The following is a 13,921-nucleotide window of genomic DNA, read 5'->3' on the forward strand; positions in this document are numbered from 1 at the left end:
AAGATAAATACAACAATCTACTAAAGACATGTGAGTTAAAACCAAACCCGAAAGGGAAAAGACCTTAGAAAGATTTTCCACGATTGGGCTGAAATTAAGAGGTTAACCTGTGAGGACGCATACTGTCCACATTCACACATGTAACTCGTGTGTGATGTGTTTCACACCGTCAAATGCGGCTGGCTGCATGTCCACACTACGTCCTTTAATGCCTCCACCTGCTCCTCAGGGTGGGCACTGTCCTCACACACGCTGGAGGCACCCGGAAACAACCCCCAGGCCCCCAGCTGCTCAGTGACAAGAGGCTGGACGGAAACCCAGGCGCACACCTGTGATCCGTTTCTGGTTCGTCCCATGGCTCTGTGGGCTCCGCACATGCGCTTCTGCAGGGGCCTCCCACACTCACAGGCCTGTGGTGCATCCCAGCCCGCGACCAGGACCTCTCCTGCCCCTGCCTCACTGGGATCGGAGCAGAGCCACCATGTCCTTGGCAGGGAGCACGGATGACCTAGTTACCAAGGCCCTGCAGGTAACCCTGCATGAAGGGAGAGGGCTGGGGGCGGTGGGAAAAGTCACAGGGGAAGGAGCGGACTAAACAAACACGAATGAGGCGCACACCGTCAGCAATAAGACAAGCAAAGCCCTACAAACCCAGGTACCCCCAGGAGCCTGGAGATGTTGGACCATCGTGCGCTGATGTCTGAACAAAAATTCTGAGATAATGTAGGAGGTGTTTAGCAGAGCAGGGAAATGTATATTTATTAAGGGTTTAAAAATATTTGACTCATTATTTGTGGAATCTAATGAACAAAATGAATTGGCCAACAAAATAAGATGGGAAGCAGGGAAGGCGTGGGGCAGACTGGCATACCTCAACGGGGGGCTGGGGGGACAAGAAACCAAAGAACTTGTATACTTATATGCAGAGCCCATGGACACGGGTCTTTAAATCTTTATGCCTCTGGAGGCAAAAGGCTCACGTGTCCATAATGCATGCTCATCGTTGTAGATGCTCATCATTGTCACGCTGTGTGTGGCTGCGGGCTGTCTAGGGTGCTGTCCAAATGGGACCTAGTCAGAGGTCAACAGTACTAACGTTAAAGACAGGGATGCAGGCCATCATGGTTCATTTAAGTGTAGGACAGTGGCATTCTCCAACTTTCCTCAAAGACTGTGTGAGACCCTTGACAGCCGCATATCTCAGAGAGACAGAGCTTCCACAAGGGCCAGCCCTAGCTTGGCAGCTCACTGGTTGGAGCATCGGCCCATATACCAAAAGGTTTCGGGTTCAATTCCTGACAGGGGACATACCTAGGTTGCAAGTGTGATCCCTGGTCTGGGTGTGTATGATAAGCAACTGATAGATAAACGTTTCCCTCCCTCCCTTCTTTCTTTCTTCAATAAATAAATACTGTATTTTCAGGCGTATCAGACGATCGGGAGTATAAGGCGACCCCCTAATTTTACAGTTAAAACATGTTTAGGCCTATATTCCCTGTATAAGACTACCCCCCACTTCCGAGGCAACACCAGTTCTTTTTTTAATAGACCGCCTCTCTGACTCTGGTCAATCTGAGCAGGCTTTTTTTTCGTTTCAAAAGTCGTCTTATATGCTGGAAAATACGGTAAATCAATCAATCAATCAATAAACATATCCTTGTGTGAGGATTTTTTTAAAAATGGCAAGAGCCAAACCTTATGTCTCCAGCTTCACTCTCCTCTCTGACATCCCTTTTTCCAGCAATAGGACTGCAGTCTACCTCACAGACCACACAGGTCCCCTCCGCGGGGGCCTGGTCTCCAGCCCGGCTCCGGGTGGCCAGCCCTCTGCTCTCCCTTCCCCTCCTCTTTTAAATAAACAGCTCCGCTGGCCTGTCTCCAGCCCAGAGCTCCTCCAGCGACTGCAGGCCTGCCTTTGGGAAGACCTGACAGGATGGTTCAGGATATTGTCACGTGGGTTAAAAAAGGAGAGACAAAGCTGCTGAAATCAAACTGGTCCCCGCTAGCAATGGAGTGCTCCCCACCCACAGCCATGGGGGGAGAGGCTGCCAGTCCCGCTCAGTGGGAGGTGACAGCTGCCCGGCCAGGGTACACTGCAGGGCTGTGACGGCAGACAGTCCGTTCTCACACCTGGGAAGGCTTCCTGATGTGTATCTGGTCTGTTCCCTTCATTAATTCCGTCCTGCACCTCCTCAGGGTTTTTCTGAGGAATGTTAATGACAGACTTTTCTAACTGGAACTCATTTGCTAAAATACCTGGACGGGGGAGGGGAGTTGGTAGATCACAGGCCCTGGGTTACCCTTGGGGGGAAATTCTGAGGAGGCAAAGCAGGTTTCCTGGCATTCAGGTATCTCCTGGGCTTGTTTGGGGCACTTTCTGGCCAGAAACTGCTACTGCCCAAGCAAATGCAAGAGAAAATGCTAACTGGCCACACCCTCATCTAAAAGTCGTTCAATAGGGAAGTCTGCTGTTTGCAAACTGAAAATTCCGAGGCGCGTGGAGGAGTATATCCTTCAGGGCTGCCTAGGATAGAACACTGGATCCAGGGCTGTGCTTTTTAAAATTCACCTTCTAAAGCAGCACCAGGAGGACTTTCCAATGATGCCAGGCAAGAGCCTGACCTACAAAACATAGCATTAGCTACCAGTTGTTTGCAAAGAGAAAGAAGTCCACCTATTACTATAACTGAACTGACATAACTGTTCCATTCTCCCTGCACGCACCTGCTTTTCAAAGCAAAATACAAAACCTCGCCATACTCCTGCAAAGGAGTTCCAGATGCTAGAGGCCAAAGCACCCACATTGGGGGGTAGCGGGGGGGGGGGGGGGGGGGGAGACAGCCAGTCTGGCAGCCTGGGCCAGGGCTGTGTGCTCACACTGGCCCCAGGCCTCAGGGAGTCTTGGTTATGCGGGACATGCTGCTGAGAGCTCAAAGCAACTACTTTGCTTTTTCTAAGGCCACAGACTTGAGAACCGCTGTTCTTATTCTTTTCTGGTCACAGAATTGCCAACAAACAAACAACAAAAAACGCATTAAAAACCCACAAACAAACTGTAGAATCTGCCAAAACCCATGGTCCATATTCCAGAACAATACACAAAGTACCTTCATGCACATGTATTTGAATAAATGCTCTCAAGCCGGTGATGAACAACTCACTTGAGAAGGGTGGGAGGGACGCCGAGGGGAGGAGACACGGCCGCACCCCTCCTTCCCGGGAACCCACATGTCCCATCTTGGGGCAAAGGAAGGCAAAGTTTTCGCTGTGAAATTTCTAGAAGCATCTATCTTCGGACAAAAGAGTATTCATAAAAAAACTCCAAACGAGGACTGTGTACACGTCATGTAACCATCACCAGTAACACACCTGAATTTTCAGTGGAACCAACTGAAGGTTGAGCGAGGCATAATGTAGTATCTCTATATTCTAATTAGCATCGTTACACTTAAAAAATCACACCTTCATGTCAGGCCTCACAGAAGTTAGTTCTTGTGTCTATAAAATGTCACCAAGACATTTTTTTCGAAGTCTGTACAACCCGTCCCTTGGTGTGTTGGGAGTCTGTGTCTGCCGGGTCAGGAGAGGAAAGGGGTGTGAGCGAACACAAATGGAAATGTGAGCTTGAGCTGCATCTTTTTTTTTCTTAATTCCCACATGACAAGCCCATTTATATTGTCTTATAAATACTGCCCTTTGGGGTTATAAAGTGAAATAATAGCTTTTTTTATAATATATATATATATATATATATATATATATATATATATATATATATATAATAAAAAAGCTATTATAACTTAAAGGACTGTCTATTCTTACAACAATGCTGAGATAGTAAGTCCCCCATTTCATTGAATCTGAGATGCCACCGCTAAGAAAGAAATATAAATGTCTTAACTCATTTTTCCAAACTCATTATTTCAACCTAAAATATATATATATATATATATATATATATATATATATCCATATCCATATCATATCTCCAAAAATATTCCCCATTTTTCCTCCCTTCCCCCCATTCCTATTTTTCCTAAATGTCAAAACCAAAGCAACTAGACACAATCAAATCCCAACGAGGAAAAATAAACATCAAAAACAGAGTAATTTATTTTTTTACTATTCTGGCTGCAGACAATTTTCAATTCAAGAGGGCCTAATTTAAAAAGCTATCACAAAAATATGTATTTTTTTAAAATCAAAAGCTATTACAATTTAAAAGAATGTCTATCCTTAAAATAATGCTGTGCTAGTACGTCCCCCGTTTCACTGAATCTGAGATGCCACCGCTAAGAAAGAGCAAGGGCCTGCACTAAACTCTGGCTTGCCAAAAGCTGTAAATCCAGCCCGAGCTCCAAGACCTTAAGCTGGAAAAAACCATGCATGTTTAAGGATGAAATACAGTATTATCATCTCCGTTACAAAATCAGAAAAGAAATGCTGACAGGTGTTAAATAGCTCCTGTGGTTATAGACTCCACATGACAAGTCCATTTATACTGTCTTGTACATACTGCCCATTGGGGTTATAAAGTGAAGTATAAACCAGCTGGAATGACATGTGGTTATGTCTTAACCATTAATTTCCTACATAATGTCAAAAAAGCTATGTATTGCTTCTGTGTCCTTTTTTTTTTGTGGTAACCTAAAACACTTTTTAATGTAAATGTGAAAAATGTCAGAATAGATGCATATTACCGTATTTTTCGGACCATAAGACGCACTTTCCCCCCCCCAGAATATACTTTAAAAAAAAAGTTTTTTTACTTGCCCGGCTCTGTGTGGTCTCTGTGTGCTTGCCCGGCTCTAAAATGGTTCTAAATGCTGCTGTTTACTTTACAGGGTTGATTACATGTGTTTATGACTGTGATGTTGGGTTTTAATGCATATAAAATATTTTAGGACACTATTTGTTTCAGAATCTTTTTTTCTTCATTTCCCTTCTCTAAAAACTGGTGCGTCTTATGGTCCGGAGCGTCTTATGGTCCGAAAAATACGGTAAGTCATCACAGATCTTCTAGGTAAAACCAGTCTCGACCACCCTAATGCCTTATACGTGCCAATTCTCACCACTGTACTACCCAGTAAGGTAACAAAATGAACAGGTTATTCTTTAGTAAAGAGAACATACACTTCCGCCTTCCGAAAAGGCAGAGGATTCAACTCTAATTCTTATAATTAAACATCTTATACCATAAACCAGGAATCCCTGTAATACTAAGTCAAAGGCAACTGGTAACCACTATATAAAGATCTAGTCCCACCCAGCCACATTATCAGAATCTAACACAAAATTCATATGTCACAGTTCAGGTCAGGTTCCTTATCTTAATGCTTCTGAGGATGACACCTGTTTTTCAACACGAGGGGCCCTTGACATTACTATAATACTTTGTGGGGGTTTACCTCTCTCCAGTGGGGGCTACTAAGAGCTGATATTCGCCAAATCAAGATAATTTCACATTTTTAACAACACGCTAAGGCAAGTTGCCCAGTTGAGTCTTGGACTGAGCAACTACATCTATATCTAATGCTAAATTTAAATTTTCTTTGTTAAAATAGCTTTTCCTTTTAAAATTCCCATTATTTCTGATCAGGATATGGCCTTCAAAGCTAAAATCTCAGAGCCTACATAAGAAAACTCATAATGACAACCTTCCAGGAGTTTTCAAATTACTTACGACCACCTAAAGTCCTTAAAACACAGAATACAGACACTTCATCACATATAACAACAAAGCAAAAGAAAGCCAAACAGAAAAATCAACCACCAAAAATACACCAATGATTTCTTCTAAAATAGAAGCTTGCCCAAGAATTTCACATCAAGTGCTTAAGACAAAAAAAGAAAGAAAAAAAAAAAGTGAAGGCTTTACAGTGTTTCCTTTTCAGCTAGACTTCTTTAAAGCTGAATGGCATCATTCAAAAGCAGCCAAAAAGACCCAGGAGACAAAGGGAATCTTTCCATTCAGCAACGTTAGGTTATAATAATGCCGCATACATCTCCAACCATCTCTAATGAATGGACTTCGGAGAAACCCAATCTGTAAGTCACCACCCCAGGAGGCAGTGTCCTCAAAGACGGGGTCTCCACCTAGAACCGGCCCCTCTTACCTTCTGCATGTTGGGCTTGACACAGCGAACAAAGAAAGGATTAGAGGAGCTCAGGGTTGCCATCAAGGAATGCAGTGAGTCCTAATAGAAAGTCAGAAAAGTGCATGTCCATTTAGTCTCTTAGTATCTCGTTCTTTAAGTTTCTCAGCACCTTAGACACTTACCAGAAACAAACAAACAAACAAAAAACCCTTAATCATAGGAATAATAATGGTCTTTATTTTTAATTATGTCATTCTAAGATAAAATAAAGCGAAAATATAATTCACTGTCACTGAAATTATTGCACAATATAGTATACAAATTTTATTTGCTACTTCCTTGAAATAGAACCATTAAAAAAATAACATTATTCTGTTAACCAGCAAAAAAAAGCATAGGCTACTTCAATGGTTAGCATAGAAAACCTGAGAATTATGAGCTCTCCCACTGTAGTTATTTGTCCAAACTCATTATTTCCATCCAAATGACAGCCAGCACCTCGCAGGTCTTGGACCTACAATCTCCACTCTAACCTTCAATTTCTGTAATACTGTTTTCTTTTTTTAGTCTTCTTTAAGATTTTTTTATTGTGAATTTTTAACGTTTACCAAAGCAGACAGCATGCAACAAATACTCATCATCAGCTTTAGCTAATCCCATGTCCTCTGATCCCTGACTCCATCTGTACTATGCCCACCCCTTGCAGAAAAGTAAATCCAAGACATTGCTTATTTCATCCCTCAAAATTTCAGTATGTTCTATTAAAGGATAATCACTTTAAGAAATATATAGATAACCATACCCATATCATCCTAAAAGATTTACCATGAATTCCTTAATGTTAACATTAAAATGTGCAATTGTCTCATTTCACATTAAACTAGTCAACTGTCGCAAATTTCATTTTAAAATGCTTTGTTCTTTGAATTTGTGTATTGTAGTCGGTTGAAGTATCTCCTAAGTCTCTTTTAATTCATTGGGTGCCCCTCCCCCACCCCATCTCTCTTTTTTCTTCTTACAATCTTGCTGAGGAAACTGGGCTGTCTGTAACACTATGTTGATTAGTTACTTCTCTGCTTAAAAGCTTTACGTTTTTCACAGATGACAAAATGTCCTGGCTTCCATGCCCTTCATATCCTGGTACCAGCTTAAGTTCGTACAAGATGCCAGGTCAGCTGGCCTGTATCTATGCACAATCCTCCGGGACAGGGCTCATCCCACTCCTGCCTCAGGAGTCCTTCTCTCGCCCTTGTCTCTACCTGGTAGGTCCACCCACTCTTTCCCGTTTCCTTGATTCCTAGTCCAATTTAGTCCCCAAATATCCACAAAGCCTTGCAAGAACCTAGAAAAAGAATGTTCCACAGGGAGAGTAAAAGGTAGGTTTTAGAGTCAGACAGACTTCCGCTTAATTCAAATCCTGCTCAGTCCTCAGGGGGATTGAATGGTTCTCCATTTCTCTAAACCTCAGCATTCTCATCTATAAAATGGGGACAATAATGTATATTTATAAAATTATGAGAGAAGTGAACAAGATAATGTACATAAAATGATTAGCCCAATGCCTTGCATGTAAGTATACATAATAAATGGTAGCTATTATTATTCCATCTTATCTCACCCTCATTGCCAGCCATGTTGGGTGTATCTGGCTCATCACCAACCACATTGCACAACAGACCACACACAGACTCCCACTGATGCATCCAACCGTGAGTAAATAAAAGCCCCATAGAGGGCAGAAGTTCTAAATGTCTGTTGACTGTCCAGCTGGTGTGGCTCAGTGGTTGCATGTTGAGCTATGAACTAGGAGGTCACAGTTCTATTCCTGGCCAGGGTATATGCCCAGGTTGCCAGCTTGATCCCCAGTAGGGGGCATGCAGGAAGCAGATAATCAATGATGATCTCTCATCATTGATGTCTCTCTCTCTCTCTCTCTCTTCTCTCTCTCTCTCTCTCTTTCTCTTCAGTGTTCCCCCTCCCTCCTTCCCACCATCTCTGAAGTAAATAAAAAATATATTTTAAATGTCTGTTGACTGCTGTGCTTCCGTATCTCTTCACATTAGGATTAAACTGAAAAAATGGTCATCATATGCTCTACCTCTAAACTAAATAAAATGAAAATAAAAATGTTCCTTATTTTCCCTGCATCCTGAACTATTTTGACAAGGTAACTGATATTGATCTTATTTAAATGTGCACTTGGTTATTATTCCTAGTTATGATATTATAAATAGACCTGAGAAAAAATACAAATATTCAGACATGGGAAGAAACAGACACAATTTCCACATGATCATCTGGATACAAATCAGAGAGAGCCATGTGGCCAAACACAATCCCACAGGGCAATTCCTAAGGAATGCCATTTCATAATCTAAGAATAAGCAGCAACTTATTTTTTTTTTAACAGCGAGAAAACTATGTACTATTTCTGGTTTATAGGATGATTTACAAGACAAACACTGGCTCATGGAGCTCCTGTTCCTAACTCCTATTTCCAATTCTTAGATCACGGGAACAAGGAACCATCACAGCCAGCAGAGGACACTAACCTTGAACTGTGAGCTGACTGTGGGCCGCCGGTGCTTGCTTCCACATTTCAAGGTGTCCTGGTTATTGCGGCTTGAAACGTGTTCGAATAGGTCATAAATGAAGTCGAATCTGTGAGAGCAAAGAGCAGGGGACCACGAGGGACACATACCCAGTTATTAGGTGCTGGATTACTGTAATTACAATGCATTTTCCCACTGACGGTAACACACCGAGGCCTGGAAGAGCTACGACAGCTCCAAAGATTTCAAACTAACCCTGCATCAGGCATTGAAAAAAAACCTGGTCGCCTTCAGAGCTCTAGAGTCTTGCAGAACAGTGGATTGGATGAAAATGACGCAGCCCAGGGTGCAGTTAGGAGAGCACCACCCCAGCTTCTGCAGCCTCGACTTCCCTCCGGTTGGAGGGACATATTGTTTTGCTCATCTCAAAGTGTTGCAACATCCATGCATTTAACAGGTGAAAGGTGCTAACTCTAGAGTGAGGCAGACTGGGATGCGAATCCTGCCTCTGCTATTTCCAGGCCATGTGACTTGGGGAGGATGGTGGTCTCTCTCCAAACCTCAGTATTTCCATCTGGAAAATGGGGCTAATTTTAAAACTTACCCCATCACTCTGGGGTGAGAATGAAACGAGAAAATACACAAAAGGCTGAGCAGGGTGCCTGGCACATGAAAAGCGCAGAAGTTGATAGCTATTCCTGTTACTAAAATGTTGTATAGAATTCATTGTCCCTACTAATAAAGTAGAAAGAAGGCTTTTCAGTAACTTCTCTTTATCTTCCTTGCAAGGAAAACATTTTGGGCTATAAAGTGGGGCATTGGCGGGGGGATGGAGGGTGGTTTGGTGGCTTCATTGAGACCAGGAAAGATGGGGACAACGTCTAGGCATCCATAACTCCCAAGGTGGCAACGCCAGTGCTTCCTCTGTCACATCTCACTTTGCCCCAACCCTTTCTCAACTGTGTCCCCGGCTGCTACTCCATGCTCGCCCCCACATGCTTTGAGTGCTCTGAAGGAAAGCTCTGGTTCCATGACACTGTCACAGATGAGCTTCTCATTACAACAGAATGCTTCCATTTAACATCAAGGTGCGGCTTTTATTTAAATGCATCACAGTAACCCAGAAACCTCTCTGGTAGATCATATGCCATGGAATTTTTAAAACATCGCCGCTTTTACAGATCTAAAAAGCTCATCTAAGAGTAAAAATGGCGACATTGTGTAAATAGGGAAGGAGAGTGAAAACACATCTGAAGATGGACTACTTCCAATTCTGAGCTTCTAGGCTGACACTTGCCATGGCCTCCCTTCCCCTCAGTACTCAGCTATTTAAATGACAGCGTGGCCACCTGGTCTTGGCATTCCTAAAAGTATTACAACTTTAAAATAATTGGGCTACTTTCCTTACTAAGACATTAAAAATTTATTTGTGTTATATTCACTCAGGATCTGACACAGGTTCTGAAAGCTTTAACAGGCTTATTTTCCTCCCTTTTTTCTCTCACAAAGTCTCCTAGTTTAGTATACACACATAGCTACGCTAATCAACTATCGACTGAATGGTGTGGATTTATAATTCATACATGGATAACTGACTGTGTAATAAACTTATCATTTGAGCTGAATGGATACTGGTTTATTTTTTCCTGACAGCCTTTGCACTAACTACAGACACAGGGGTCCTACAGACCCAAGGCTGACATCAATTTAACCGCAGCCCTAAACTTGTCAAGAAGAACCTGGGTGATACTGGTTACAATCTTGAGTTCTTGAGCCAAGAAGACCAATCTAAACTGGTGAGATCTTGGGCAAGTCACTTAACTGCTCCACGTCTCAGCTTCCTCATCTGCATAAGGGGATTCATAATAGCATCTGAGTCATGGATTTGCTGTTCTGCCAGCACCTGATTAAATGGTAGTCACCGCTATTCATATATCTGTGGTCATTTTATTGATGAACTATTGCCCAGGGAAGAAGAGAACAGATTAAGTTGCTTTCATAGTCATTGTTCCTATATTTGTGAATTAAAAGCATTTGCACAAATATTACTTTGCTCGCTAATGATGTCTCAGGGAAGAGACAGACATACCGGCTTTCCCTGAGCAAGTTGAGAAGGTCATCTCTGAAGGTATCTCTGTTCTTCTCCAAGATGCCCCGGACATCGTACTGCACCTGATTTTAAAGAAATAAACGCGTGAAGGTAGAACGGACCAAAAGAGCAATTTCAGGGGATAAGCATGAAAGTCCCTTTAAAGACAGGCCCAGGAAGAAAAGTCCTATGAATATATTTATGATTGGCTTCTGGAAGTATTATTTCTCTTCATACCAACTGGGCCAATGTCAATAAGGATCTTAATTAAGAAGTTACCTCTCCAGCGTAGTGTTTCACTCCAAAATTGTTGACTGCGACTCTGGGCTTCACGTAAAAGTGGTTATTCTAATAAAACAAACACACACAAATGCCTACTTTTACTTACTGGTGTCCACTGAGTTCCAGAGGAAACTAACTACAGCAGCCAGTGAAAGCAATTTCAAAACCAGTCATATATCCACCTAGACGGTGATACACATAAGGTAAACCATGTCCCTCCTGTCTGTGTCATCACAACAGGCTAAAAACACAAAATTCTATACTCATAAACATGGGCATAATGTGACAAACAGCCCCAAATCTACCCCCGCGGCTTATTTTGATTTGATTTGGTTCTAACAATCGAAGAGGAACACCATTGGCTTAAGAGGAAAAAAAAAAAAATTATATGTGAAGGCACAAGGGAGGCCAAATCTACCCGTTTGGCTTATTATAACTTAGTTCTAGAAATCGAAGAAGCGCTCCATTGGTTATGTGAAAAAAACAAAATTAAATGTGGAGGCTCAAGGGGGCCAACAGTATTGAAATATCTCGAATGTCATTTTAATCCACAGATCTGCTATCCAGACAAAACTAAGAATTGGCAGGTAATGACATACAGCGTGTTGATTGTGTAATTTCTCCAATAAGGTGCTGTCCGTGGCTTGAGGGAAATGGCTTTCTTCATTGATCAGGGCCAGGAGACCAAGTTTCTAGAAGAGAGAAAGAAGGCTAAATGAATTAAAAGTGAACATAATATGCTTCAAAATATTTTAAGCTCCTTTCCTCTCTACTCTGTATCAAATAAATGGTTAAAAGAAAAGGCACAGCCCAAAGGTGTGGCTCAGTGGCTGAATGCTGACCTATGAACCAGGAGGTCATGGTTCCTTCCATTCCTGGTCAGGGCACGTGCCCGGGTTGTGTGCTAGATTCCCCATGGGGCTTGCAGGAGACAGCTGATCAGTGATTCTCACTCATCATTGATGTTTCTAACTCTCTCCCTCTCCCTTCCTCTTTGCAATCAATAAAAATACATTTTAAAACAGAAAATGAAAGGCACAGTAACTCTTTAATTGAAAAAATGCGAAATAGTACTTCAAAGAAATCCAAAAAATTTAAATGCCACATAAACATTAAAAAAAAAAAATTGAACCCACCACAATTTTGGGGACAAAACTCTTACAACTGGCTGGTCTCTTACTGGTACTGGCAAGGCCTTGATGCTGACTTCGAATCTATGTGAGTGAAGCGGCTCTGCCCACTGCTGATCCTAAAATACTGAGTTCAAGCAGACAATAGACTTGAAGCAGCCAAGTGTTTAAATCCAACCTTGCACATTTACATTTACTTTTCCAAATGGTCCATTGTGTTCTAAACATTCACATCTTTGATGTGCGTGTTCACACAAGCTACTTCGTTCCCATAAAGATGAATCAGCCCAGCTGGACACCCTGGGGACTGAAACGACTCTTCTCAACAATACATTACCTTCTCTATCAAGTCCAGGCATTCGCCATTGTCTATCCAGTCGATATCTTCCCACACTAATCCTTCTCTGTAGAAAGATTTAAAAAAGCTGAGTTATAGCAACCTGTACCTCTTTAATTTAGTGGCTAAGTAAAAATAAGAAATTGAAATAGAATTGCGTGAGTGCTTACCTGCTATATTCTAGTTGTTCTAAGGAAAAAATATGCTTGTTGAAATATTCCTGAAGTTTCTCGTTTGCATAGTTTATATTGAACTGTTCAAAGTGATTAACCTGAGGGAAGAAACCATTCAAAAGGTATCTTTAATGCTCTCGCTATTACATATGAAGAGGAAAAAGATCTCCAGAAAAAAAAAAAATCAGTGTTTGTTATGAAAGTTTTGCTGAAGATCAGCCAACAAGTAGGTAGAAAATAATGCATGTGTCCCACCCGTGGGAAGCATACCTCAAAGTTTTCAAATCCGAAGATGTCAAGAATGCCAATAGATTTAAAGTCGTCTTTGCCTTTGATCCTGCTGTTGATCTTCTTGATCACCCACTCGAAGCATCGTGCATAAAGTGCCATGGCCAGGGAGTCCCTGCTGTCTACTGCCTGGGGGTGAAGGTGGGGGGAGAGGAGACATGGTCATCATCATGTCCCTGACCAGGGTCAGCCAGCAGGCAGATCCGCCCCTCCCACTCGGGAGCTCTTGCGAGACACATGTGGCAGGGGTGGCACCATGCACCCAACGGCAAGTAAATCAGTGCAACCTCGGAAGAAAGGACAAACTGGAGCTTGCCTGTCACTTGACAATAGGACTCACCAAGGATACCTTTAAATACAGGCTCCAAAGTCAACTCTGTATGTTGAGTTTAGGTGAGAATCTGAGCTGATATAATAGGGTTACAAATTTTATCGGGTTGAAAACAATAATTAAGACTGTTTGCATTTTACCTTCTTCTATTGTACTTTATACACATAAAAGTTTCCTTAATGGGATATGGTTAGTAGTTTTGACTTATCTAATCAAGAAACAGGTATTACACGGGCTAGAGCATATAACTGGCTCGAGGCCATTACGGAGGCAAAAATAAGTAATACAACATTTGGTTGCATGTTTTCATGTACAATAACGTCTTACAGCTCATGTTTACTTAGTTCTTATTCTGTTCCAATCAGTAAGGACTGAGAATATACACTGCATGGCCAGATTATTATGATCTCTGGACGCATAATAATCTGGCCACTCAGTTTATACCCTATATAATAAAAGGCTAACATGAAAATTGTCCCCTCGACCAGGAGTTCGACCAGCTGGCAGGCCGGCCAACCACCCATGTCCCCTCCCCCTGGCCAGGCTGGCCAGAACTTCCACCCCCAACCCATGCATGAATTCATGCACCAGGCCTCTAATACACACACACACACACACACACACACACACACACACACACA

The 13,921-nt window shown here is 42.3% G+C and overlaps 1 protein-coding gene across 3 annotated transcripts in view; it reads right to left on the minus strand.

Annotated features, from left to right (window-relative positions):
• Nucleotides 1–13,921, minus strand: part of MYO10 (myosin X) — a 189,963-nt gene that overhangs the window by 57,261 nt on the left and 118,781 nt on the right. For all 3 annotated transcript variants that reach the window (XM_036411036.2, XM_036411035.2, XM_045571550.1), the window contains 8 exons: nt 12,932–13,078; nt 12,659–12,759; nt 12,489–12,555; nt 11,621–11,713; nt 11,019–11,087; nt 10,740–10,822; nt 8,651–8,759; nt 6,117–6,197 (listed from right to left, as the gene is read on the minus strand). In XM_036411036.2, coding sequence (XP_036266929.1) covers nt 6,117–6,197; nt 8,651–8,759; nt 10,740–10,822; nt 11,019–11,087; nt 11,621–11,713; nt 12,489–12,555; nt 12,659–12,759; nt 12,932–13,078 — 750 coding nt within the window. The remainder of the gene's footprint in view (nt 1–6,116; nt 6,198–8,650; nt 8,760–10,739; nt 10,823–11,018; nt 11,088–11,620; nt 11,714–12,488; nt 12,556–12,658; nt 12,760–12,931; nt 13,079–13,921) is intronic.

This window comes from Pipistrellus kuhlii, unplaced genomic scaffold (genome assembly GCF_014108245.1).
Source record: "Pipistrellus kuhlii isolate mPipKuh1 unplaced genomic scaffold, mPipKuh1.p scaffold_m20_p_4, whole genome shotgun sequence".
Lineage (NCBI taxonomy): Eukaryota > Metazoa > Chordata > Mammalia > Chiroptera > Vespertilionidae > Pipistrellus > Pipistrellus kuhlii.